Source organism: Anas acuta, chromosome 10 (genome assembly GCF_963932015.1).
Source record: "Anas acuta chromosome 10, bAnaAcu1.1, whole genome shotgun sequence".
Classification (NCBI taxonomy): domain Eukaryota; kingdom Metazoa; phylum Chordata; class Aves; order Anseriformes; family Anatidae; genus Anas; species Anas acuta.
In genome coordinates this window covers 6,527,387-6,553,766 of record NC_088988.1, presented here as the reverse complement: position 1 = coordinate 6,553,766, position 26,380 = coordinate 6,527,387, and the positions used below count along the sequence as shown (strand labels likewise).

The window sequence follows — 26,380 nt, the reverse complement described above, 5'->3', positions numbered from 1 at the left end:
CTTTACAAAGTTTAAATAGTTTACTACATAAAATACTCAGCCTTGTGGGAGACTAATGTTTTAAAAAGATTTACTCTGTTGACAACAGAGCTACATTTTGCTGAAGGACGAATGGTGTAGGTGAACTTATATTAACACAATGAGTCTCTTAAAAGTTTTCCACTATTAGAGAAGCTTTTTCCCCCGTCTATCTGTGTGACGCTGGAGGAGGGAAGACGAGCAAATTTTTGCAGGAGAAACAAATTGCGAAAGCTGTAAAAAGGAGTCAAATACCAAGGTACTTCCTAAATTTTGCTTCACAAGTTTCAGCTTGAAGTTGCAGCTTTCTAAGCTCCTTCATAGTTTCTTAAACTGTGAAGGTAATTAATTTTACTGCTTATTAGGGACTTTCAGGTCTGTAAAGATCTATTTTTGTGGCATATCTAAAATGCTGAAGTCTTGAGAAGACTGAGCAAGTTGGTAGGTAAACACCAGTGAAGTAGTAATTGTGGCACCTCTTATTCTTAATAAATTTCATCTGGCAGACAGTCTGAAAATGCCTCTTATGGATTATGTTCTACACAAACTAAGTGAAAGGAAGACAAAATAGTACTAGTTATATGCAATCGCTACCTATAAACACTAATTCAATGGTTGAATGGAAATAATTCTGTGGTTTGGGGTGGACCCATCAATACTTCTTGGCTTGTGGCTGTATTTTGAATGGAAGGAGAGACTGTTGGTTAAAAATTCTCCAAAAAGGTGTGTGTGTTTTTTTTTTTTTTTTTTTTTAAAGCACATACTTTCTTAAAAAGTTTCAGACCACGTCTGCCTAAGGGAGAAGAACAGTACACTGGTACTGCAGAGAGGAGCAGGGTCTAAAGGGAGGATTTTAAACACCGTCTTTGTAAGGAAGAATCCAGGTGGTATTATTAACTAAATCTGGAGTAATTAATTCAATTTTATTTTTTCTCAGTTTAGTTTATAATGAAAATCAAGTTATTAACTGTAACTGAGAATGACATGGAATTTATTATTTTGTACAAAACATGACATGGGATAAAGTTAGCAAAACATCATCGTGCTTAGCAAATTAAACTGGCTGTCAGCTCTAGGTCTTTGTATAACACAAAAAATGTTCCCAGGCGTTCCATCTAGTTTTTAGCAATGAGATAAGCTGGTAGAAATAAGTGTGTTTTTTGTGCAAAACAGGAAGTATACAGCTAGACATGTTGTACCACAGCACTATTAGCTTACATTAGCTATATGAAAAATTCTAATTAAATACACTTAAGGTGGAATTAGGAACAGGGGAAATCTTTGCATATGCTGTAGCTGAATTCATGTGCATGCAGTGAATTACCCAGGTAATTAAAGTTGCTTGGTACAATGAATGGCTTTAAAAGAGATACAAGAAAATTGCATGGACTTAAATACCTTAAGTATGTAATTGCAGAAAATGGTCTAAATTTGTCTTGATGTCTGTTGCTTCTATAACATAAGTTATGTCTTGTGCTCTGAATTTTGTTGCTCCAGGATGTTTTGGAAGTGAGACAGCCTATCTTAATATGGTAAACAATTTTTAAAATGAAAACGTGAATATGCTTTAAATGTCATAGAGCTACAACAAATATTTCTTCTCTTTGACTTGTTCATATGCTCAAATTGCTGGGCATTTCAGTTTGTCTTCGTTTTCTAGTTTAAGCTTGTCTAATTGGAACTCATTAAGCAATGTTATGCCTTTTTCAGCTAGATGGAAATTTCTTTCACTGTTAGAGTTCTCCATGGAAATGGGTACCCAGCGATACTATTGAATAGATCTTAAACATGTGCTAGCTCACCCTTGATAGAAACCCAGTTTCTGGCTCAAGTCTCTGCACTTTATGGGCATTTTGCACTCCCAAGAACTCATCATCTCCTAGTGTAAACTGTCACAGATCTTTCCAATTAAATAAGGTTTATCTTGGAACAAGTTCTGTGTAGCTTTTTCTTAATGAATTGGACAGCGAAACAGAGCTTATTGCATAGCTTGCAAAAAATGATGCAAAAAGGGGATAGCTACAGCTCTTGGTGGACACTTCCATAATTTGAACTGATTTCAAATTTCGGAACAGTCCCAAATAAACAGACTATAATCAGTCTGAAGTCTGAAGTGTCCTTTTGGAAAGGAGAAATTAAGTGCTCGAATTCGGAATGGGGAAGAACTGATTAATAGTATTGCAAAAAAGATTGTGTACAGAGGCTTAGGAATTCACTTAGGAATTCAAACTTTATTCTGTGTATGAAAGAAAAAAAAATGGATATACATGAATGCTGCACTTTAACAGCAGTGATATGTGAACTATCTGCCCTCTTCTTTTGGATTTAGAAAGAATATGTTTGCAGATTAAGTCATGCCAGTGAGTTACCCAAAAAGGGAGAATTTTAAATGGATTAGTTTTTTCATTGTGTCATTTGGTTCATCCAGTCACCCATGTAGCCCTATCATAGGGCTACATGAATCCAGTATATTGAAACTGCATGTAATTAATAATGAGAACAATTGTGAAAAGTTGTTCTGCATCAACTGATGATGGGACAAAGTGAGGTGAATTTATACAGGTTATTTAAGCAATTTTAGGAAATATTTTAAAGTACTTGGATAATATAATCCAATACAGTATTTTAATCTACGTAGGCAAAACCTCATTTTCTGAGAATGAACTTGACAGCTGTATCCTGGGAATGGTTTAATGCTTGTGTATTTCTCAGGTCCCTGTTTTTGTGCAGAAGCATTTGACAGGTGGCATGCTGGTCAGATCAGAAAAAGAAGCAATTATCCCCATGTGATTTTTATTTGTATTCACTTATGTGATTCCTGATGCCACAGGTGGTTCTCAAATTGATATGTCAAAGGCCAGCTGTGCATCTAAAGTATGCAGAGCTTGGTCTCAGAATGCTCTATCACTTGCAGCAATGTCTTGCCAGGCACTACAGGTCTGTAGTCTTGCCTTTTGGCTTATTCTTCACAGTCAGACAAGTAAGGAGTTAAGTATAGCTCTGCTTTCTAACTGAAGACACCAAGACAGAGAAATTTGGTTTTTCATTTTGAAGATCCCAAGCTTCCTGCACAATATATACAATTGTAGCCCCTAAGATCCTGCTCAAAGTGAGGGCTGTACCTTTTTCCATGTGTGCTCTGAAAAGCAGGCTCCAGGTGACTAGCAGGCATGTATTCAGACTGCAGGTAGGGCTAGAGTACTTCAGCATGTGGCTCGCCTTTCAGGTAATTTGTAGCTGTTTTGTCACTGAGATCTATTTCTGATGGGGAAAATGTTTTATCATAGGTTTTGAAACTGCAAAGTCTTTTGCACTGCATGGGGCTTATGTTATCCTGGCCTGCAGAAATATGTCAAGAGGCAATGATGCTGTACAACGCATTCTTGGGGAATGGGTAAGTGAATGTATGTAGTGTCCAGCGTTAAGCTATGTTTTTCAGGATGTGGAGTCTTTTGTACAGTACAAGCAGTTAAATAGATGTGTTTTCGAGTAAGATCTAAGGAAAAGGGAATTTATCTTATTTTGTAATATGTTGTTGTTCAGTCAGTGGTGCTTGTGACAGGTTCTTCATTTCATGCGGTCACATTGGACTGCAAGGCTTTGCATGCTGTTATCTATGTGTATACAGATGTTTTCAAACCTAGAAAGTTTGAAAGAACCACTGAGGCATGTTTCACAGGTTGTAGGACAGAGTGATTCCAGAACCAAAATATAGAACTCACTGAAGGAGAGTGTACCCACTCAGGTATCAGACAGACGTTTTTTTTTTTTTGTACTATGGGAGATTTGGGGGAATAATCCTTACACTTTTCAAAACCAAAAATGCTTTCCTATCTTCCCTGTCCATCATGCAAATAACCAGTGCTGCTGGGCAGTCTGTCTTGATGTTTTTTTTTCCTTCCTGTTTCTTTCCTCTCTTTCATTTTTGTCATGCTAATACAGGCCCCCCAGTGCTTTTTATTCCTTTGTTTCTCTCTGACTCCTAGTTCTCCCCTCATCCCTTTCTGGGGGTCTTCTAAGGCCCTTATTAAAATATATTCAATGTTCTTCAACGTTCTTAATTTATTCCTCCCACAATCATTTACTTGCTGGTAAGGATAGTAGGCTAGTTTTGCCCAAGCTTGCTTTGACTGCTGATTTGAGATAATCTGTTGACACAATCCTATACCCTACACTTGAGTAATAAACTGCAGGGTCAGGTTCTCGGAATTTTATTTCTGTCCTGCTAGAATTATAGTGACGAGTGTTTTAGGTCCATTTCCCAAGCTCTGAAAATATTTCAGCTGCTCCCAGATGATATGGGAGAGCACTCAGTAGTATTAATATTTACACATAAGTAGTCTAGAGATGGTGTTTATTAGTGCAAAACAAACAGTGCTTATTTACAAGTATTTCTAAACAAGTGATGCTTATAATACTGCTAGTTTTTGTAACCACAAGTTTCTTCAAGAAACAAAGTTTTTGCATTTAGACCTTTTTTTCTTGCTCTTATGATATTAATGATTTACACTAAAGGATTGGGAAGGAAAAATATCTTCCTTTCCCCTTTAGTACTTCATATTAAAGCTGTCTTTTTGGTCTTCGTTTCAATGACATTTTCAATGACATGGAATTCCAAAAAAAAATAATTCCAATCTGGGCAAGCATAGTGCATGTGTCACTTAAAGCTTGCATGTCCATTCCCTTCCATCAGAGCTGGATTTGGACATATTCTGTCTTGATATTACCAGTCCTTGCCCAATTAATATAGAGCTATATATATGTATATATTTTTACTTAGAATAAAAGACACTCAGTGCAGCCTTATTTTAATTAAAAATATCACATTGCTCCCTTATTTCTGAGCTTATCTTTGAACATTTTGAAATGGGACTTCAGGAAATACTTGCCTTAGTACCTGTATTACCTCACTAGGAGTTAATGAATTGGTAATTGAATGAAGATCACTGAATTTCAAATTAGTTCAGAAACACTACATTTATTTACTAACAGTTTTCAAATTCTAATTGTTCAGAAAAGAATCTCATCTGTAAACTGGGTAGCTGGAAAACCTTCAATGCATCTTTGTAATGGCTTTGTTGTTGTTTATTGAGAGGGACTAATTAACTTTGATTATTGCACTAATATTATGGCACTTTGACAGTCCCTCAGATTTATGACTCTGGGAAAATAAACAAATGAAATGCAGGTGCTGGAGCAGAAAGAATAAGTTATTACTGAACTTTAATTACTTGGAGTGTGTAACCAGGAGAGAATTAGTTGATGAATTACAAGAAGCTTAAAGTTTACATCAAATTGTAAGCAATCCTGAGGAAAACACAAAACCTGCCCCAAAGTCTGTTATTGAAAACAGAGACAAAGATTAATTTGGTTGATTGATACTAATATTAAAATATTGACATAAAATATTAATTTTTAGCTTATAGGTGTTAGAGCAGAGCAGGAAGTTGTTAATTGAAAAATCCTTGCTAAAATTAAAGTTTCAGGAAAATGTCAACAATCTCTGCATACGGTTCAGACAAATTCTCAAGCTGTAGCTGTATTTGCTATAAAAAACGTTAAAATATCCACAGTATTTTGTCTCCTTTGTTCCTAGGGAAAGCAAAATAATTAAAAGTAAATGAGTTTTCTCGAGCTTTACTTTTCAATTTGGAATCAATTTGAAAAACAACAACAAAAAATCTGTTGAGGATGCAGCCTTACAAAGCCTCATGTTCATGTTGTTCAGTATTTTTGGCAGCAGTAGTGCTACCTACTTGCATTGTGGTTTGTTACAAGTTTTTGATGTGTCTCTGAGCTGTGCTCTAAATACTGTCTTTGTCCAATATTTTGAGGGGTGAAAACTTGTTAAATAAGTGCCTACTCTTCAACTGAATGTCCAAATACCCTTTTCTTCTAATTTTCACAAACTGTGCTTTTACAACTCAAAACATTGTTGCCACTTGGAATGCTAATGTGTTTGTATTGTAAGTGTACCATGTTAATAATGCCGTTTGTATTTCTGTAATTATAGCAAACATATTACCAAAAGCAATGTGTATCCGATATTGTTTTTTCTGTGGGGCAGCATGCTTTAAAACCTGAGGTTTGAATTTCTCAAATAACGTTTCCTTTTTCATCCTCATTTCATATGGGACATTTGTAATTCCTTATAAAGGAAGCAAGGAAAGTTCTGCATTAACACTGTTTTGCAAGAAGACGAAAGACTTAAAGATGTAAAAACAACTGTTGTTATTTTAAAGTTTGATATGGTTATGCTTGATGATATTTATTAAACTAAATCCTGAAATACGTGTTGGGTGTGTGTGCGTGGCATCTACTGTAATGCAGCATTCAGAAATGAAGTACAGAATACTTAAGAAAACCATCCAGCCTGATCCCCTTAGTGAGCTTATTTGTGAGTTCATGGTTCGGAGTGCCATAAAATAAGTGTCTGTGGAAATACGGCTTTTCTTTGGGCCTGATGTACTTTTAATAAGTTGTTAGTCCAAAAAAAAAGAGTTAAAAATTGGCTTGTATGCTTATATTGAAAGCTGAAAATTAAGATTATGTGAGAAAATGGAAATGCTAAATGGCATGGAAAAATCCAGCTCTTAAGACATAGAGAAAACAGGAGGAATGATAAGATTTTTGTTCTTTAGATCAGCTGCTATTCTGGATGTTTAAAAACAAATTCAAACTGATCTTAATTGACTGCTGAAGACAAATCTAGAAAACTTTTTAACAATATATGTCAAAAGAGATGCTTTATAGAGAATTTGAGCCATCTGAGCAGGGATTAGCCACGTAAACTTGCTAATTACTTTAGACAACTGACATTTGTTTGCAAGCTACAGTATTCCAGTTATTTTCCTTCTAAACTACAGGAGATTATATTTTATTACTACTACAAATAGGTAATTGTCTTGTGCGTAAAACATTGTGACAAATTTTAATGTGATTGGTTTAGCAAGTCTGTCAGATAATTTCTACAGAAAGGTAGAGTTGATTATATTTGTACAATTTAATGTCTTTAAATACGTAAGTATAGAGAGAGAAAGCAAGAGAGGAAGTATGTAAAAGCAGATAAAAGAGAGATCAGTATAGCTTTACATTTGATATCTTGAAAATGAATGTTGTTCATGCACGATGACATTCAAAATCAATTTAAAACTGTTTGATAATTTTGTTGCTCAGAAAAGAGGAAATTAGAATTCTAGAGTTATGATTCATTTTAATCAGAAAGAAATTGTCAAACATAAATCTCTCCTTGAGTAGTGAAAAGGCCTGAAAGCAGCCAAGAAAACATCAATACTTTGCAAAGGAGGAATGATTGTTCCAATTCGTAGCTTAATTGACTTTAAGGCTTAATGAAAAACACTACAGTGCTGTTTGTACACATAGCTGCTCTGACGAACGTTGAAATCTATGCTCCAGGAAGAGAAGCTAGGTAATTTATTTTACATTATTATTGATATAATTTTCTAATTGACTATGAGTGAAATGGTTGGATAGGACTGCATAGCTCCAGATGTTAGCAGTATTCTCAAGAAAATTCTTAAGAGAATGAATAATAAAATATTTCATAAATCACAGCTTTTCTTGCCATGAAGCTCTCGTTTATTTATTCCTGTCAAATAGTCTTTGAAGTAGATATTAAAAGATAAATTGTAAATTTAATATCTCATAAAAAGTATAATGTTTCTTTCGTAATTATTCCTCAGTGTTAAGCCTACAACTACATCAAAGATTGAATTAAAATGTAAAAAGAAAATTTAGATTTCCTTTATATTTAGGAATTTACAAGGTATAGATGTGACAGAGAAGCTCGAGAATGGCTGTGAAGAAAACCAACAAAATACACGTGACTCCTTGCTGTCTTCTTTTCCCCCAAAGTATTCTCCACCTAATGAGTGATTTATATTCTTGCTGATTAAGTAACTGAATTAAATTAAAACCTGATAACTGAGTCTTTGTATTCCAATTGTAGTCTTGCAACGTGCAGAAAGATGAGAGGCAAATTGGGCACATTTACTGAGAACATGGGCGAAAATTTTCATGTGTTTAGTTTGTTTCCTTCTCAAGGAAGGAGGACTGATTTCCCAAGTAGTGTTTAAGCTCCACCAGTGTCCTTGGTTTACTGTTTTTCATGTAAGTGCATAGCATACAGATAGCTCTGTAAAATATTGTTGTCTTAGTCTCTTAGTACAAGTGGATGTTAATTTGATACAGAAGATACAATTTCTTTTTCTGTCTATTGGACGTTAATTTTCTGAGGTATTTCTGTAAATCAGTCAGACTTCTGAAACAGGCATTTGACACCAAGCTTATGTCAGAACCAGCACAAGACATTGTTACTGGAAATTAACTTAAGTGGGGGCATCTCATCATGATTAGTAGCAGATACTTATGGAAAAACATGAAGAGTGTCTAAAAGACAGCTTTAGGTATGTAGTAAATACAGAATGGAGCCACAGCCTGTTACTGAGTATAGAATTGGAGTTTCAAATTGGTGCTAAATAAAAGGTCTTAAAAAGTAATCTCTTCAAAATGGAAAATAGTTCAGACTATTACACTGTGAAGCACACACATTTCTGTGAAAATATTATTTCTAATATGGTGTCATTATTTTGTAATAAAGAGTTGTATCATTTCTAAGCATGACATTCTAAAACTACATATTCTTGGTGTGCACATGCCGTTGCAGTGTAGCATACAGTTATAAAAGCCTGCAGTGTACAGACATATTTCATCCTCTGGCGCTCTGAATAGCGACCGTGTTAAAGAATCAAGATAAAAGCAGTTATCCAAACCTTGCTGTGGGGAAAAGGTCTTGTAGAAAGAGGTATCGTTTACCAAGCTAGTTGGTAATGTAATAAATTCTGTATTGGCATGTCTCACCTCCAGCCACAGATGCACTCACTAAAACGTGATAGCCACTGCTGATATAAAGCTTTTTTCTTTTTAAGGGTGTGTTCCAAACCTTTCTGAAGTGAAGAAATCTTTCAATTAGCTGTAATCTGATTGAATCAGACCTCATTTTACTAGCAGAGAATTGATAATGTAAGCATTAATCTGGTGTTACTATCACTGATGCTGGTTGAGACCAGTGTGAAAGGGGTTGGCCATGATGTTAAAGAGCTCAGTAAGTTCCTGTTAGTAACCTGTTCTGCTGAGACACCTTGCAAGAGCTCTGTATGCAGCAAAGCTGTTTCCTGGGTACAGGTGGAAAGTGAGTTATTAAACAGTGATAGATGTCATTTTAAGCAGTAGCAGTGTGCATACACAGCACTAATCAGAATTAAATGTAATGCAGTCTGCTCATACACTCTGTTAGTATAAGAAGCTGGTAAGCAGCTGCTTTTGTATTTTTGAAGTCTACTAATAATGTGTTCTGTGGTAGCAGTTTCTCTCGGTTTGCAGGTTTGTGTCTTGGGGCTGTAACTAGCTGCAGGGACATGCCCAACCTGCCAGCTATTGACCTTGTTATCAGTGAGAAGTCTGTGGTCTCCAAGATCTTCAGCCAGATTCATCTAAAAACAGCTGCAAATCACTGAATGTGGCCACTGACAACAGCAAGAAGCTTTTTAACGATTTGCAAGGAAAATTGTGTTTAAAAAACCCCACAGTTAAAAACATTAAACAGTTTAACCAACATTTACATGGATGAATTGTTAAGATCTATTTTTCTGTACACTATAAACATATGGCATGAATTTGCTCTCATTACAGATGCTGAGAAAAGGGAAAGACAAATATTTATATTACATTCATGTTTTACAGTAAAAACACTGTTCAGTTTGTTTATACAGTTCCACTGTTACCATTTTTATGGTTAGTAATGAAACCATTGTAAAACAGTGTCTGAATTATATAGCAGATGTGTTAAGCCCCTAACTTTCAGGGTTGGGCATCCCTCTGAATACTGATGCCATTTCCACAAGAGCTGATGTACCGACTACAGCTGAACCGTTTCATACCTCTGTCCTCAGCTGTAGTTAGCCCCACACCATTACTGTACTCCAGAAAGCGTTTTACTGTCCAGATAAATACACTGATATTTTAAAGTAATTACATTTATGAAATACAAAGGAGACTGCTGGTCAGTGTGAGCGAATGCAGGAAGGCTTTAAAGGATTTGGTAGGCATTTTCCAAGCATTTAGGACCTCATATGGCTTATATTTCCTGTAAACATGGATAAATTCAAAATGTTTAATTAATGTGATATATGTTTAATTTCTCAACGTGGTCGTAGGATCTTGGAAATATTTTGATTCTGGTATAGTTGATATCTGTATTTCAAAATAACGTCCATAATACGTGTGAAAATAGATTTTTTTTAAAAACAGGAATATACTTCTCAAAAGTGTGATTGTATTATCTACTCGAAAATGTCTACAGAAAATTAAAAGTTTTGATCTTTACTAAACAATAGTCAGTGAAATACAGAGATTGTTGATTCTTTAATAATATTTGCATGTATATGACAATTTACAGGAAAAATGCGTGGTACCCACCCAAGGTTTTTCAGTTCTGCAGAGCCACAGATTACAGAATGTCACATAGATTTGAATTCCAGAACATCTTGCTTAGACATTTTGTCTTGACGGTGACTGTTTTTTTAGTCTGCGAATGTTCTTTCCTTTAGAATATCCAGAGTTTATTAACTGTGGAAGAAAAGAATAATAGTCTTTTTTATATTTGGGAAAAAAAAAATCAAAAAGTTCTGCAATGGTCCAGTCAATTTGTCCTTTCCTTTTTATGCTTTATGTGAAGAGAGGCATTGTTCCTGAAAACATGGTTAAGTTTGAGCCTCTTGTTAAATACAGTCCAGGTAGATGCATTCTTTCCTAGACTGAGTCCTACTGGCACTAGATTTCTAAATGCAAGTTCTGGGAGCAAAGAGGGGGAATTAAAGTGGCTGGTTATATTTTTTTTAACCATCTTCACAATTAATCTGATTGTAACGTAAGCTTGTAATATATTCCATTAATGAAGAAGACAAGCTTAGCTTATGGTAAATACAGTACTAAGTGTTTATAGTGCATTTCATATTTTACATGATTCCCTTTATAATTCTGCTTATCTTTTCATTCTAATTCCCTAAAGGATGTATAAAAGAACCCCTAAAGAGAGTAATTACTGCTCTATTCCTTAACCAAGGCTCCTTTTGCAAAAAGAAATCTGAGCTGCTTTTTAAAGAAGGCAGTTTTAAATAAAAATGCAAATAAGCTGCTTTGTAACCACATTAATTACCCACCTAGTCTCTTATTACCATGTTTGTATTGTTTGCAAACACTATTTACAGTCGTGTGGAAATTACCATTCCTGGTCCTGAGGAAGGCTGTTGTTGGTAGGTTGTGCTTTGGAACCAATTAGAGTGAACCTTGTCTCCATTGAGGCTCATGGGAGAAAGCATAGCCTTGCAATGTCAAATAACAGCATTAACTCAGGCTGCACAGGCATAGTGTTGTAATTATATTATTGGCCCTCTTTTGCTTCTGCAATGAGTTTCATTCTCTGCATTTTAAAACTAACAGGCAGCTTTGTGTCTCGCTAATGATTTAATATGTACTGTGATAATTTTTATGAAAGTCGTGGTGAAATCCGGTGGGTCATTTGTCCCCAAATTGGTTCTTTGCTCTAATTTTATAAAAAAGTAAACAAAAAAACCCTAACACTTATGTTCAAGATCTCATAGATTTCCATGTAATTGATTTTTACAGTGAAAAAACAGCTTCATTAGTTTATTTCATTATTACAAGTGAACAGAATGGAGTATCTGATCGCATTAGTTGTAAGCAAAATATTTAGCTGGCAATAACTGAGCGGTCATTAGACTTTCAGCACTTTGCTGAAGAAACTGAATGCTCCATAGAAAAAGGTAGTCTTGTTTGTCAAGTGAAATGCAAACCTGTTGCTAACCTAGTATGTGTTGTGTTCTCTTCTTTGATTTATTTGTTACTTACAAATGCATAAAGGTTCTTTGGTCTAAAAGTTGCTCTGAAATTAAGACCAAAACAAAGAGATGTCATGTCTCAGCAGTTATGTTTTTGGAGTTGTAATCTTTTCAGATCCCAAAGAGCTTAGTTTGATTCAAACTGTGTGCAGTCTGAAATGTGAAGAAATTGTTCCTTTAAGATTTGTTTTCTTAGTCTCATTACTAGAATCATAGAATATCCTGAGTTGGAAGGGACCCGTAAGGATCATCGAGTCCAAATCCTGGCACCACACAGGTCTACACAAAATTTTAGACCATGTGATTAAGTGCATAGACCAAATGCTTCTTAAACTCAACAGGCTTGGTGTACTTGGTGACTACTTTTCTGGGGAGCCTGTTCCAGTGTGTGACAACCCTCTCAGTGAAGCCTTGTTGAGTCTTCTGGATGGGGAAGAAAATGTACGTAATTACAGAATTTGGTGTTCTGTAATTTTTACGAGGGACAAATTGTGGCCCGACTGGTTTTAACTGAAGCACCTTCAGGTCTCTTAGGCCTCGAATGTTTGTTGGTTGTAATAACAAAGAGCTATTTGTCCTAAAGGTCCTAAACACACACTGTTAGGCAACTTCAAAGGTCTTAGATTAATTTTACACTACAGGTTCTTTACTACATGGTAAACTGGTGAGTCGTATCTGATCCAGCGTAGCTGACTTGGTAGACACTCTCTACAAATGCAAATAAATCACTCAAAACAAACTTATGATCAGTATCTCTTGTTTTGCAAAAGTGGAAAAGATCCTTAATTTATTAGGTTCACGTAAGCATGGGGGATATTTACCCTTTTCCCTTGGGGAAAGGGTAAATATCTAGTTGTGGGCAGAACTGAAGGAACTTCAGGCTGTGTTAGACATCCCAGATCCCTTGTGAATAGGTGGGAAAGAAAGTACAGGACCCAACTCAAGGAAAATTGCATTCAGGACTTGTATTCAGACATGGGATGTTAACCAGGTATTAAGAGTTATCTCAGAAATACTAATCTGCTATGTAGAAGGACAACCTGCATGCTTACCTGCAACCTCAAATAGAATGTCAGGGGAATTCACGTGGCAGTGAACCCTCTCTGTGTCAAGGTGACACTATGCCTTGTGTGATCAGGGACGTTTAAATTTTACTTGGTCACACTATTTTATCGTTTTTAGGAACTGCTCATTAATGAAGTCATGTTTAATATGTTATGGTTACAAACAAAGACATGAATGTATGTACTCATTTCTAATTAATTTGTGTAATTATGTTTTATAATCTAGGTGTTTGCAAAGCAGAACGTGGTACACCCCATTTACTGTCTGCTGTAGCTAATAAAAAATAATAGAATGAAAATAAATCTTGAAACTAACTTTAATTGTAAGTATAGATTAGTTGTAAATTATATCTTTGTTATGTTTATTTTTTAATTCTGCAGTGTTGCAGGTTTGTAGAGCATACCAATTAGTGTAGTTATTCGAAGTAATGATGAGTTAATTACCGTAAATGCAGAATGTTATTTCTGTGACAATTTAAAATACAGTACTGAGTTACATTTTTTAAATGTACGATGAGAATTAAAGGGAAAAAGTAAATGGTGATGATAAGATGTGTTAATGTTATAAAAGTCTATCAAAGTGATAATACAGATAAGATAATTAAAAGTGCAAAGTATAACAATTAATAAAATTTCATAATCTCAGCTCATGCCATTATAAACGTGGACACAAACGAGATAAACCTATGTATTTCACTATGCATTAACGTATCACTTGGGAAAAGGCAATTTGACTGAATTCATCTGAAACTGATTACTGTACTTCTAATGCTGCTCGTGTTCACTGAGTGAAGCCTCTCTTTCTTGAACTCATCTCCTGCTGATGGGTAGGCAGCCACGTCAGTAGTGTGCTTATTTGGTACCTTAGGCAGAAAGTGTTGTCAAGTTGGTTTTTGTGAATATGTTTAAAGAGTAGAAAATGCTTCTAGCTTAGAGGGTTTTCCTCGCTGATGAGCAGTAGTAAATCCTACCATTTTGAAAGCAGTGTAGTATACCTATGAGAAATGAGCTGATTCACAATGTTTCCTTGAGCATGCACACTGTAAGAGATATTAATAGCTTCCTTCAGCAGTGTCCCAGTTAGAGTAACTTTGAAATGCAATATTTCATTCTGTCCTGATTAAATTAACCTTAAATTTTCTTGTGAAATGGCATGAATGCCTAGAGATAGTTTGAAGCATACTGTGTACATTCGTACTGTCACAGGAAAAAACGTGTCCAGGGTAGTACCTGGGTGTTAAATGTTTATTTTTAAGTCCAGAATTGGTTGTCTCCCACTTGCGTGCAGATTCTGTCACGGGAACTGGTGCTTCTGGTTGCCCAATGTTACAAGTTCTGGTGAAATTAGTGATGCTGGAATTTATACATTAAAGGTTTTGTTTATAAAGCTCAGCAGGAAAATGTTCCTCTACTTCCTAAGAAAGGTTAAGCAAAGGAAAAGCTCTGTTTCTAGGGGAAGTTTTTGATGCCCTCCCTGGCACAACAGTTTACAGCCCTGCTCAGGTTGTGAAAAAACAATGCACAAACCTGAAAATCCAAGACATTCAGTTTCATCTATTTGGTAGTGTTATGACAGAAATCATTACAGGTTTGATAGATTTATTTATAAAGACTTGCTTCAATATTTAAAGTACATCTATTCCAGCATTCCTCATTTCAAGCTCGGCTGTGGATCAAGATGAAAGAAAAATTAAATTGTATATTGAAGAGCTGTTAATTGAACTGCACTGCATTTAGCAAGGGAGCATCAGCTTCAGGCAGTCAATACTACAGAGAATTTTTAATGTACTGTATCACTAGATTGTCAGTTTGTATTGGAGAATGCAAACAGACTGCTTCGACTGGTGGTAAAGCCCTGGAAACTTTTAAGTTGTTGAGGGGAGAAAATGTTGTTATACTTTGATGTGTTGTGACAAAGCAGTTGAGAGAACCAGGAACAACGTTTTTTTTTTTTTTTAGGTGAATATTTTTTTGCCTTAATATTGATAAATTCTGATTCCTAGGTATTTAGTCTTTAAATGGATAAAGGTTGTGTATGGATGGTTTATTAAAGTAGTCAAAACAAGTTCCACAGAATTCTTGAACTTGCACAAACGTTACTTTGAAATTTGAGCAGCTGTGAAAGTCTCATTTAAAAATATTAGTTCTCTCTAGATATAATTCTAAAAAATAGCATATCAAAAACCTTTAGAAATGCTTTAGAAAAATGTTATCTCTCTTTCCTAAGGCAGTGTTAATTTCTTTTGTAGTTAATCTTTTGTGCTGGAATTTAGTACATTTATAGTTAAAGATTCTTTTAACAGCTAAATTATTTTAACACATCTTCTGGGATAACATGGTCTGTTTGGTGTTAAGTATGAAATAGTTTTTATTTCATTTTCTTCACTGATAAAAATGAAATAACTAGAGGCATTTGTAGAACCAGAACAGATTTAGGGCTATGTTAGATTAAAGATGAACTATTTTAAGACAGAGCTTGTTCCAGCTGTCACACTTCGGGGTAAGATTCTTTATACGTTTGGTGGTCCATACAAGGCTAAAGTCCACTTTCAGAATAACCATTGCAAGCCCCAGACCTGATTATTAACTATTTTTAGATATCAGTTTCTGTACTTCTTTTCCATACCCATGGCAGGTCTCAATTAAGTGGTAAGCTTTAAAATGTCATATGGTGCTGGTGCATTGTCTTCTCTTGGAGTGGAAAGATCTTTTGTAAAGGTTGGAATTAATTTGGCCCATCTTGGCACATCTGTAGTAACTGGGAAGACTGTGAGTGGCTTTTTTATGCTAATACCAAAATACTACATACCAGGAAAGAGTTTCAGTCCAACTGTTTGCAGGCCATACAAGAAGCTAAATAAATATTTGAACATAGACTTGAGTGCTGCTGAGTTTATTTTTCAGAAAGATTAATACTACTGAAATACTTATACAGCCTTAAAAGCTGTATAAGAAAAAACATACTTCATATTAGAAGCTATAATTTTAATACCCAAAGTGTTTTATGAATTAATCTATGAATTAATTTGAATATTACTTTGATATAGTGATATCAACATATTTAGTGATTTTGCTACATTTGTGTGAAAGTATTTGACAATGTGACTACATACAACTAACATTCAAGAATCCTTTATGTGACAGCTTGATTATCAGAGTAAATGTAATAAATCAGGGATCAGCTTGAAAACTTACAGAAATGAACTAAAATTCTTCAGTTTTATTCTTATGTAGGTAAATCTTGCATCTTCCACAAAGTGTTTAGTTGTCTGAAATGAAAGCCCAATTCTGAGAACCGTCATAGCAATATAATATCAGTTACACAAATAAATCATTAATGTAGGTGAAAATTTACTTATGCAACAAAAAGTGCAATTCATTTGGCTGTCAGCATCAGATTTTGATAGAATGTTCAGTTTTATTATTGGAAGAACTAAAGATTTCTGTTGACCTTTCTTTGGACATGAACGACAGGACTTCACTTAGAAGCTGGACTTCCTTTACTGAATCTTAATAAATAAATAAATAAAATAAAATAAATAAAGAAAAAAAAGGTTAGTCTGGTTTTCCTCCCTGTAACTCTGAGGTTGCTAAAGTTCAAATGTTAATAGGCTTCAAGAAGGTGTGTATACTTCTTTTTTTCTTTTTAGGCTAACAGTTTGTGCAGATTCCTAATCTCTAGGCAATTAAAAAAGTTGTTAAAAAGTTGTATGTTACATGTTTCTTTATGCACTGTGTGGCTGCATAAGGCAATAGCTTTAAAATGTTAAAAAAAAAAAAAAAAAAAAAGCCTACAGAATGCACAGTCTGATAACAACAACAAATCTAATCTAAAGTGACAACTGGGAGACTTTCCCAGACGTTATTCTCTTTAATGTAACATGACTTTAAATTGATGCAGCCCCACAGTGATTGAAAAACTCTCAGAGCTTGTCTCCCGTGATTACATTTCTGATCTGTACAACTTAATTTTTTAACTTGGTGAATCTCACTTTTGCAAATGAGCGGTTTGTTTATGTTTTAAGAGGGTGAGCTTCAGTGATGCAAAAGCAATGGAACTATAACACCGCAAAAAGTAATATTGCTGATAACGATTCTGGTCAGCAACATGGACACATTCTTTTTCTCAGTGATACAAGAGTCATCTGGTACATATAAGGCACTTCTGTGTGTGCTGCCTTATACTGATCTAGAGCATTTAGTGTTAAATTAACATGGAATTGAAATTAAGAGAAGACAAACCTTAGGTAACCTTAACTCCCTGCTCCCACATTCAAAATACTTTTGTGAAAGCATTTTAAATCTTCTTAAGGTTCTTTATATCTTGAAAATTGGTTCAATTTTCTTGAATTTTACATTTTTATTTAAAGGATATGTTATATATTACCTTAAACAGAAACTTGTACTAGAGTTCCTGAGAAATGGGTCACTGAAAATTTAATAATGAACTGAAGCAGGATGTATCCATGACATACGTGATATAACATTTTAGAGAGAAGATAGGAAGGATAAAATTACATTTTTTTTTATTGTTATTCCTTGATTATATCTGGAACTGTAGCTGTAGACTGATGGTTGGATTTCTACTTATAATTTATGTAACTGACAGTAAATTTTGAGTTAACAGAATCGCTCATCAAGAGGGGAAGGATCCACAGCTCCTTTACTCAATGTTACGGTCTTACATCCTCCTACTCCCACTCCCAGCTATTGGGACCATACGACACCACATGGGAGGAGAATGAGGCTTTCCAGTTAGGAATGCAGGCAAGTTAAACATCTAAAGCTGAAAGGAAGAAGACAGAAGAGGAGGCAGATGTCCCGAGTAAAGTGGAAAGGATAGAGAAGAAGGTCAAAACACTTGCATTTGATACTGGCCGCTGTCTTTGTTTAGAATACAGTAGGAAAACCACAGATTGATTTGTAACCTTTGTAATCAAGTAAATTGTTGAAATTTGTATTTATTTTTGATAAGCCTTATTTTACTCTAGCTTTCTCTTGTGTTTTTTTTTTTTTTTTTCTAGTATACAAGTACATAAATTTTCATTTTCCTCTTCAGTTACCTTTTAAAATGTATACAGTCTGAGGAATGATGTATTTAAAGCAATACTTTATAATATATATAAGCTGCTTCTGGGGCTGCTGTTTAGAAATATGTGTGGAAAAATGGTCATGTGTAAGAAGAAATGGCCTGTGGTCAGTTTTGTAATACAAATTCTAAAAATCTGTTATTTATTTCTGTATTGCTACTCTCAGAAGCAGAAAATGATACCCACGGGTAGGTACAGTGATTGGTTGATATCAACTGGAAATAAAAAGAAATAAAAGCCTCTGAAATGGAGTAGCTGAGTTTTATGTCAGTGATGCATCAAGGTGTGTTGTAGTTATGTAATAGTGCCTGATTTATGCAATGTTAGGAGAATCAGGGATTCAGAAGATGGGGATTTAATCCATAAAATGGCAGATAATATGCAAGACCGGTAATAGGCACCACAGATAATTTTTCATGAAGGAGAAAATGAATGTTGTGGTTTTTAGGAACATTTCAGCAGCCTTGGTTAAAAGCAATAAAGCTCTGGAGGTGCTAGAGGGAAAAAGGAAGAAAAACAAAGGAATAACAATTGTATTAAAATGTCAATTTTTTGAACCATACAATAGAAAGTAAACCAGATGAAAACAGACTAGCAATTTAAGATATCTAATATTAATCCTTTTTAATAAGCTGTTGTAACCAACCATTTATTTGATGCTTTCATTGCTTAAACACAAAATTCATTTTGTGATCTACATGTCCAAGAGACTATGGTGCTGATTTCAGTCCTGGAGCTGTTTTCGGATCCTTCCTACTGTTTAGTTTGCATAACCTGCTTGAAAGAGTATGATTTCATGATGCATCTAAACTTAATTAACAGCTCAGAGCCACCAGCAAGGTTGTTGTCTTGCCAACATGGTCAGGTCATTGGCCAATATAAACATGGATCTAGAGACTTCCTGACAGGCACCCAAAAAAAACCCTGGAAATTATATGTATGCAAACATGTCAGGATGCATATTTGGATTTTAAACTAGTTGAGCGACTTCAGCTGCTTAGTTGAATAAAGCTAATATCCATGTGTCTTAAGATATGTGTTACCAAAAAGATGAGTTTTGTTTGTAAGAATGTAGTTTGGAAAAGAAAAATGTAGTTTCTGTAGAAAGAAGAACTTTGCCATCTGGAGAATCATTTTCCAAGATCACTTTTTTTTTTTTTTTTTTTTTTTTTGAGAGAGAAAATACATACTTTGTTTTACTGTGTATAATCTGTTTGAGAAATTAACTTGGTATGTAACTGCATTTTCTTTTCTCTGCAACTTCTGCTGTATTTCAGCGTAACCTGTCCCTTATGCATTGGTAGCTTGTTAAAGGGCCATTTTGATATAAAAAGCTGGAGAATCAACACTGCATTTCAAGTGGTTCATCCATGTCTTTGAGTCTGATTCAAATCATGTCCAGTTCAATTAGTCACTGTATTGGGCATGTGAAGTCTTACATGGAGTTGGAAAGGATTTCTTTTTCTTCCAGTGATGAGCAGCACTGGAATTACTTTGCATTTTTGTTCTTTCATTCTCTTTCCATGTCAACTTTTGGAAAAGAGAAATGGTCAGGGAATGTGAATAATCACAATTTCCACTAATCGCTAAGTCCCACAGGTTTGCAAGGAACACATCCTGGCAGAGCTGTTCTGTGTGGCAAGTTGGTGCAGATTCTTTTGCACACTTTCAGCATCCTGTGTCTCATCCTATATTCAGAAGCCTGTGGAGTTTGCATTTTGAGACCTAACCTATCTTCACCAAGGTGACTGTGGGTTTTTCTGGATTTGCCCTCCAGGATATTTTTAATTAGATATAAAGGAATGAATACATTACTTTAAATTATTTTGATGAAAGAATTCTTGCACTGTCATTAACAATGAGTTAAATGAGCTAAAACTTCCCTCTAGTTCCCTATCTTTTGATGAGGAAACAAAGCAGTTCTTTGCATGATTAAGATTTGTGGTATCACGCCTGAAATGAGAAGCTGTAATATATGCTCTATAATTTATGAAGGGTTTTTTAACTCCTGTGTGACCACTCTTCTTTTTCTGACTATTTTTACAGCTGGCTTTGTCATGTTTTGCTTTGGTTTCAGACTCTGACATCAAAAAATTACGTCTATGTTTGTTTTCTTTATTGCTAAAGAAGCTGATTGATTACCCAAGCACCTTAAAGGGATTTGGCCTTGAAAATTTCTGATGCTCTTTAAAAATTCCAGATCTGGTTGTTTTTAGACTCCTTAGGCTGAATATGAGTTTTTGATAGGGATGATTTAAACCATGGCAAGGTGTGTGAAAACGTGGAAAACTGTAAAGCAACAAGCTAATCCCTTTAGTCATTTGAAGTGTGCCAGGAGTTCAGAAAGCTTATTACTGGTAGCAGTTTGTGTTTTACTAGCATTACAGTCTAACAACAGTTTCAAGAATATATACAGAGAGCAGTTAAAGAAACAATAAAAGTCATTTATTCTTGGAAAGAAATGACTATCCCAGTGAAAAAGAAGGGAATTAAGCTTTGTTGTTGATAGAGCTCTTGGCCAAACTTCAGAATACTTTATTCAGCAGTAACAGAGTATTTCAGTTGTTGACATCTTCGGTATTGTGATCGTGTCTGTTGCATAGCTTCTTACAGTGTTTACTTGAAAGAGCTGTCCATGCCAAGCACGAGTCAGACGCCAAAAATGATCAGATCTTGAGGCTTTTTGAAAGAAAGGGGTGATTGTTTGCTGTATGGGCTTTGATTCATTTCAGTTTTAAACTGTGCCTTGTAACCATGAAGAATCGTTGTATTGCAAGACTCAGGATTTTCCCAGTCAGGTTGTAGATGTGTTATTACATCCCACATTTTGTGAATGGAAATTGATCTCTGTATCTTAGAGCGTTGGACCCCTTCTGCATCATGTTGAGTGGCTATTCTGGAACACATAGAGCAGAACAACTGAGGCATTATATTGAGGATCAGTGGGTTGTTAACGTGGGCTATTTTCATGTTGGCTTTAACTTCAGTCTCAAGCACAACAGAAACTAGTGTAATTGGCTTACTTGCAAGGTTGAAGATGGCAGGTTATTTGAAATATTGGGCAACGCAAACTGTAACACTAATACCTTAAGCGTAGCAAAGGTGCATATTCTGCTAAATAAACTTCAGTAATTACTTTAGGGGTTTTTCGTTTGCAACATTGTAATTTTTCTAGTTTATATTCTTCACAGACTGCTGACCACAGTGACAGTTTTGCTGTTCTTGTATAAAATATCTCACACATGTGTGCACCTGGTCTTCATTATTGTTACATTGCATATATGGTAATGGCAGAATGGGAAATTTTCTTTTCTGATTTCTGCTGATGATGCCTTGTTTTAGGTACAGCACTTTACAAATACATTGTTCATTAAGTGTCACTATCCATTAAGTAGTGCTAACAGGTGAAGGGACTGTACAAAACATTCACGTCATTTTTACAACAGAAAATATTTGCTATAAAATGCTAAAAACAAACAAACCACAAAAAACTACTTCTTTTTTTAAATCTGCCAACAATATGAACATCTTAGTTTTTACCTTACTGAAACAAATGTATTTGCAAAAAAAAAAAAGCATAAACAACAAAAAAAAAAATCCAAGCAAAACTTTGAAAAAAAATATGTTATTCTTCTGCTTAGTGTACTAACTAAGCTGAACTGAAACACTCAAAAATCTGCTTTTTAAAATGCCACTATCAGAAGTATAATACATATATGTTGACTCAAATCTACTTTTGGCTGAGTTCAATTTCACTGGTTAACATGCCAAGGCTAAATTTTGTATCTGTGTTTAAAAAAAATAAATAAATTCTTCTCGTTTATTTAGTTTTTCTTGCCTTTTTTTTTTTTCTTTTTTCCTAGAAATTTCTGATTCTGAGAAGTTACTTCCCAACTTAAAACTCTAGTTATGCATTTGCCAAACAATAGCAGTGGAGAGGGTGACTGGTTTGTTAAAGGCAGGGAAATGTGGAATTCTCTCGTCTCTACAGGGATGACTGTAACAGCTGAATCGGTGCAGGATCTCTGTTAGATTCCATTTCTCACAGAGATAATACTTGACTAGAGCATCGGATGTTGATAGGGTTTGGATTCTAACTTTTTAATAGTGGTAGATTTATATGTTTCACAAAAAAGAAATCTGTGCTCAAGCTAGGATTTCTGAGTGTCACCACGAGATGTCACTATGCTGTTAGAAAGAAATCTGTCGAATGACATGAATACCTGGAAAATAAATTATAAAGAGTGAAAATATAAGAAGTTAAAGAAGAGGATTCTTTAGTGCCTTTAGATGAAGCATGTGCTCCTTTGAATAGGGACAATGTGCTGGCATCAACATCATTATTTCCACATTTGTTAGTGTTCCAAGCAAAAAGGACTGTAACAGGTTTTAACTCTTTTAGATCGTCAAATATTTGAGCTTGTAACAGGACAGCTGAGAGGGATAAGTCATTATTGCAGTCTTATTTGCAAAAACAGGAGATACCTATATATGACTGCATCATGTTGCCTTCCAGAGAGTAGGGTACGGAACTAGCCAATGTTCTCTGGGCACGCGCCCCACTGACATGGAGCAATAGTGACATCCTGTGGGAATGGTGTAAAAAGGAGTCAAATAAAAGCTTACATCTATACTCATCCTGAATTTATCCACAATTGGGTTTATTCCATGTCATTGTTTTTATTTTTAAAGGCAGTGTCTCAAAAGTAAGTTAATATCCGTTCTGAACTATGATTGGAGCATTGTAGCTTTCTCTGCTTTAATTTATTCTATTTGGGGGCAAGAAATTTTTGATTTCTGTTACATGAATGCTCATGTTTTACTTTGATCAGAACTGGAAGCTTAGGAATATTAACATAGCTTTGAATTTACTTATCTTGCTCGTATGCTAGGATATTTTACCTGTGTTTTCCCCTAAAATTAAAGATAATTAACTTAGATTTTATAATGTGTTTAAATTAGATCCAGGTAATCTATTTAAATTATTTTGAAATTGTTTAAAAGACAAAAGAAAAATCCATCCTTTTTGTTCTCAAAAAAAAAAAAAAAAACACAACAAAAACAAACAAACAAACAAAAAAAAACAACCCTCTACCTTTAATAAAAAGGCAGGATATAAAATACCTTAAAATTTGATTTTGATGAGATAAAATAAATCCTGAAATGCTTGTGTTCCAGGCCACATGCTGAACTATTCGTTTGTAATATTAGATTGAAACAGAAATCTAGACTTTGGTTGCTGAGTGATCTAAGTGCTTCTCATTTCTTCCCTTAATATTTTGTTAACTTTTTTTTTTTTTTTTTTTTTCTTTCTCCCTTGAACATAGAATTAAAAACTATCTGGTAATTTTAAAAAGAGAAGTATTTAAACCTTGTATTGAAATTCACTAAAAGTCTTCCAAATAAGAAATTTAAAACTGTTTCTGGGATTTTTCATTTTCCTGGTTTAAAAATGTACATGGATAAAATCACAGCACTAATCCCTGTGAAAAGAATATTTGCACCTCTGTGTAAGGTTAGTATCTCTGCTGTGGCTATTGTCATCTTTCACTGTGCTTAAACAGTGTGCATTTTTACTAATTGGCTGTTTGGGAAACTGAAAGGGGGGAAAAAAAGACAAGGAATATTGCAAAGGTTGGCTGTACATACAGCATCTAGAATAGACTTAGGCTACTGACAACAACTGTGATGGAACAGCTAGTGAACAGAAACATAATAAATAGTTATCGGGAGGTAAATTGACACCTGATGTTGTCCAAAATTGTATTCATCCAGCATTAATAAATCAGATAGCGCGGAGGTATTGCTATATTTTAAATCAAGTTAAATTATGAATAAAATGATTACTGAAGGAAAATACCCTTTTTTATATTTTGGGTAAGAACATATAAAGACCACTTACTGTGTCCTTCCAAACACTTTGTAGTGATGTTGACAAAGCTAATTTAAAATGAATCTGCTAAATGTAGCTATAGCCATTGGGTTTTAAATGTGTCAGTAACTTCAGAGGGGTGGGTGGAGGATTCTTTCCACATGTATGTGAAAGACAGGAAGTGATTGACAGACTTAAATTAAATTTTAAGTATTTTTGTGTAGTCTTTTCTATATAGCAAAGACTAGTGAATGGTTTTGCACCCCATTCCTGGCAGGTATCTGTGAGAAGCAGCTGGCTAAGTTGTGTTGGCTGGAAAGAGATTTTTCAGATGCTTTTTACTGGAGCTTTCTATAATTGCTACTCTAGTAGATTAAAAGTTACGCGTGAGATTTGTTTTATTTTGCTCTTCTATTAGAAAATATATAGAGAGAGACTTGTGCAAATTTTTGTATCTGCAAATAACATGAATTGTGGTGAGGATCAGTTCCTTGGTATATGAATACTTGAGAAAAATATGAAAATTAATGAATGATTAGCAGTAATGAGTCAAATCCTAGAGGTTTTTTTTTCTCAGATTAGCAAAACGTTTTTATTTACAGCTTTATTGAAGTTGATAGTACTTCATTCTCTGTGAAGATTTAGGTTTCTGCATTTTAACTGAATACATGCCATCATTTTTATGGTGTAACTCTGATCTTTTTCTTGTTCTGGATTATTTTATGAGAACATCTTTTCTTTCTCATATGAGAGCAGTTCAAATTATTTTTGTGCTTCAAAGCTGGATTTGAACACTTCTGCAGAAGGCAATAGCAAAGCAATAACTTTCTGGACATTGTGGCTGCTGAAGTTTGCATGGATCTGAAAGCAATTACTTAAGTTAATGAAAGTTAATAAAAAAGAGTCATTAGACACCAAGGTACCATCTCTGATTCTGGATGTCCTGAGCCTAAAACTTGCTAGAGAGTAGGAGAGTCTCCCAAGGCAGTGTCATATTTTTATATTCTTCCTTAGGCATTACAGAGTGAGAACTCTGCTTCTGTGGTTATATGGGTATAGTCTTTAATTATATATGATATATTTATTTTTGCCTCAGGATCTCTGTCATAACTTGTGCAGGCAGGATTTGAAAATTAAAGGGACATCATGGCAACCTGTGTCGTGGCGGACAAGACACATTAGTGGCAGGATGGGTGACCATGTGAGAGCCTACTGCACAACTCTCACTCTTTCTCATTTTACTTCCTTTCCTTGTCATTTAGCTTGTTCTTCATTGCAACCTAATTCTGTTTTCCTCTAAGAATTTAACCTGCAAAGGAGATATTAAAAGAGCTATTATCTGGGGGCACAATCTCAGAATGTTTTGATTTGTTTCAGATTCAAAGCTTTAATACTAGTATAAGATAGTAGTACAGGGAATCTATGCTTATTTTAATATGGGAAAGATCCAAAATTTAATAATCTCACTCTCTGTGAAGGCTATGTTATCTATATCTAGTTTGCTTGCATTCTGTCATCACTGAAAACTGTTTTTTTCTTGACCATACAAGTTCACAGATTTTCCCAGTAACCCTCATATTTGTGGGTCACTAATTTCTTTCCCCATACCCAGAAAGAAAACAAAACAAAACAAACAAAAACAAAAAAAAAAAAAACACCACTTGTTTAAAACAAATATCATTGTCCTTTTCTCTAGTGGTTCTTTCCTTCTGAGACAGTCAAGAAATATTCCTTGTCTTGTCAAGAGCCTCTCAAACACTCATAAAAGTATATTAAGCACTTCAATGTTTTTGTAAAACACAGCAGAAAATGTGAACGTTTATCTGCGTTGTAGATAAATGTGTAGTGATACCAAGTGTGGGGGCTGCAGAGAAGAAAGTATTAAAAAAAAATCAGCAACAACAGAAAAAACACCAACCTCCTCATCCTGTCAGTAGTAATCTGAGTTGGCTGCTTTTTGTGATGAAAGACATAAAGAACTAAGTGTGCAAAGCACAGCAACTCTTCTGTGGTTCGAATGGGGCCCAGTGATTGCTCCGAGTGTACTGTTGAAAATCTGATAACTTTTTGTGTATGTTTAGATGGTAGATGGATGAGGCCCACTTCTTCTGTAAATCTACTGGTTAAATTTCAAAGGTATTCAAAGTTTCAGTATATTTAGCTTGTGTCCATAAACTAATTTTTGTTTTATTGTAGTTGAAATTAGTCACTGATGTTAACTTCAGTTTTATTGGATTATTTGTTATGAAAGATGACCCTAGATTTCAAAACTTCATAAAGTATGATTTTGTATACTGTTCCCAGCAGCCATTTAAATTAAAAGCTGATGAGGTCTTGGATATATAACTTAAACATTTTTGCATTATTTTAAATTTATTTGAAAGTTGATATACTGTC

At 34.7% G+C, this 26,380-nt stretch overlaps 1 protein-coding gene across 7 annotated transcripts in view; it reads left to right on the top strand.

Moving 5' to 3' along the window:
- WWOX (WW domain containing oxidoreductase) overlaps window positions 1-26,380 on the top strand; it is a 507,143-nt gene that overhangs the window by 25,502 nt on the left and 455,261 nt on the right. For 5 of the 7 annotated variants that reach the window (XM_068693226.1, XM_068693227.1, XM_068693228.1 and 2 more), the window contains exon 5: window positions 3,306-3,412. In XM_068693226.1, coding sequence (XP_068549327.1) covers window positions 3,306-3,412 — 107 coding nt within the window. Of the gene's footprint in view, window positions 1-3,305; window positions 3,413-17,641; window positions 17,813-26,380 lie in introns of those variants that run through there. The other 2 variants (XM_068693229.1, XM_068693230.1) reach the window with 2 other exon arrangements.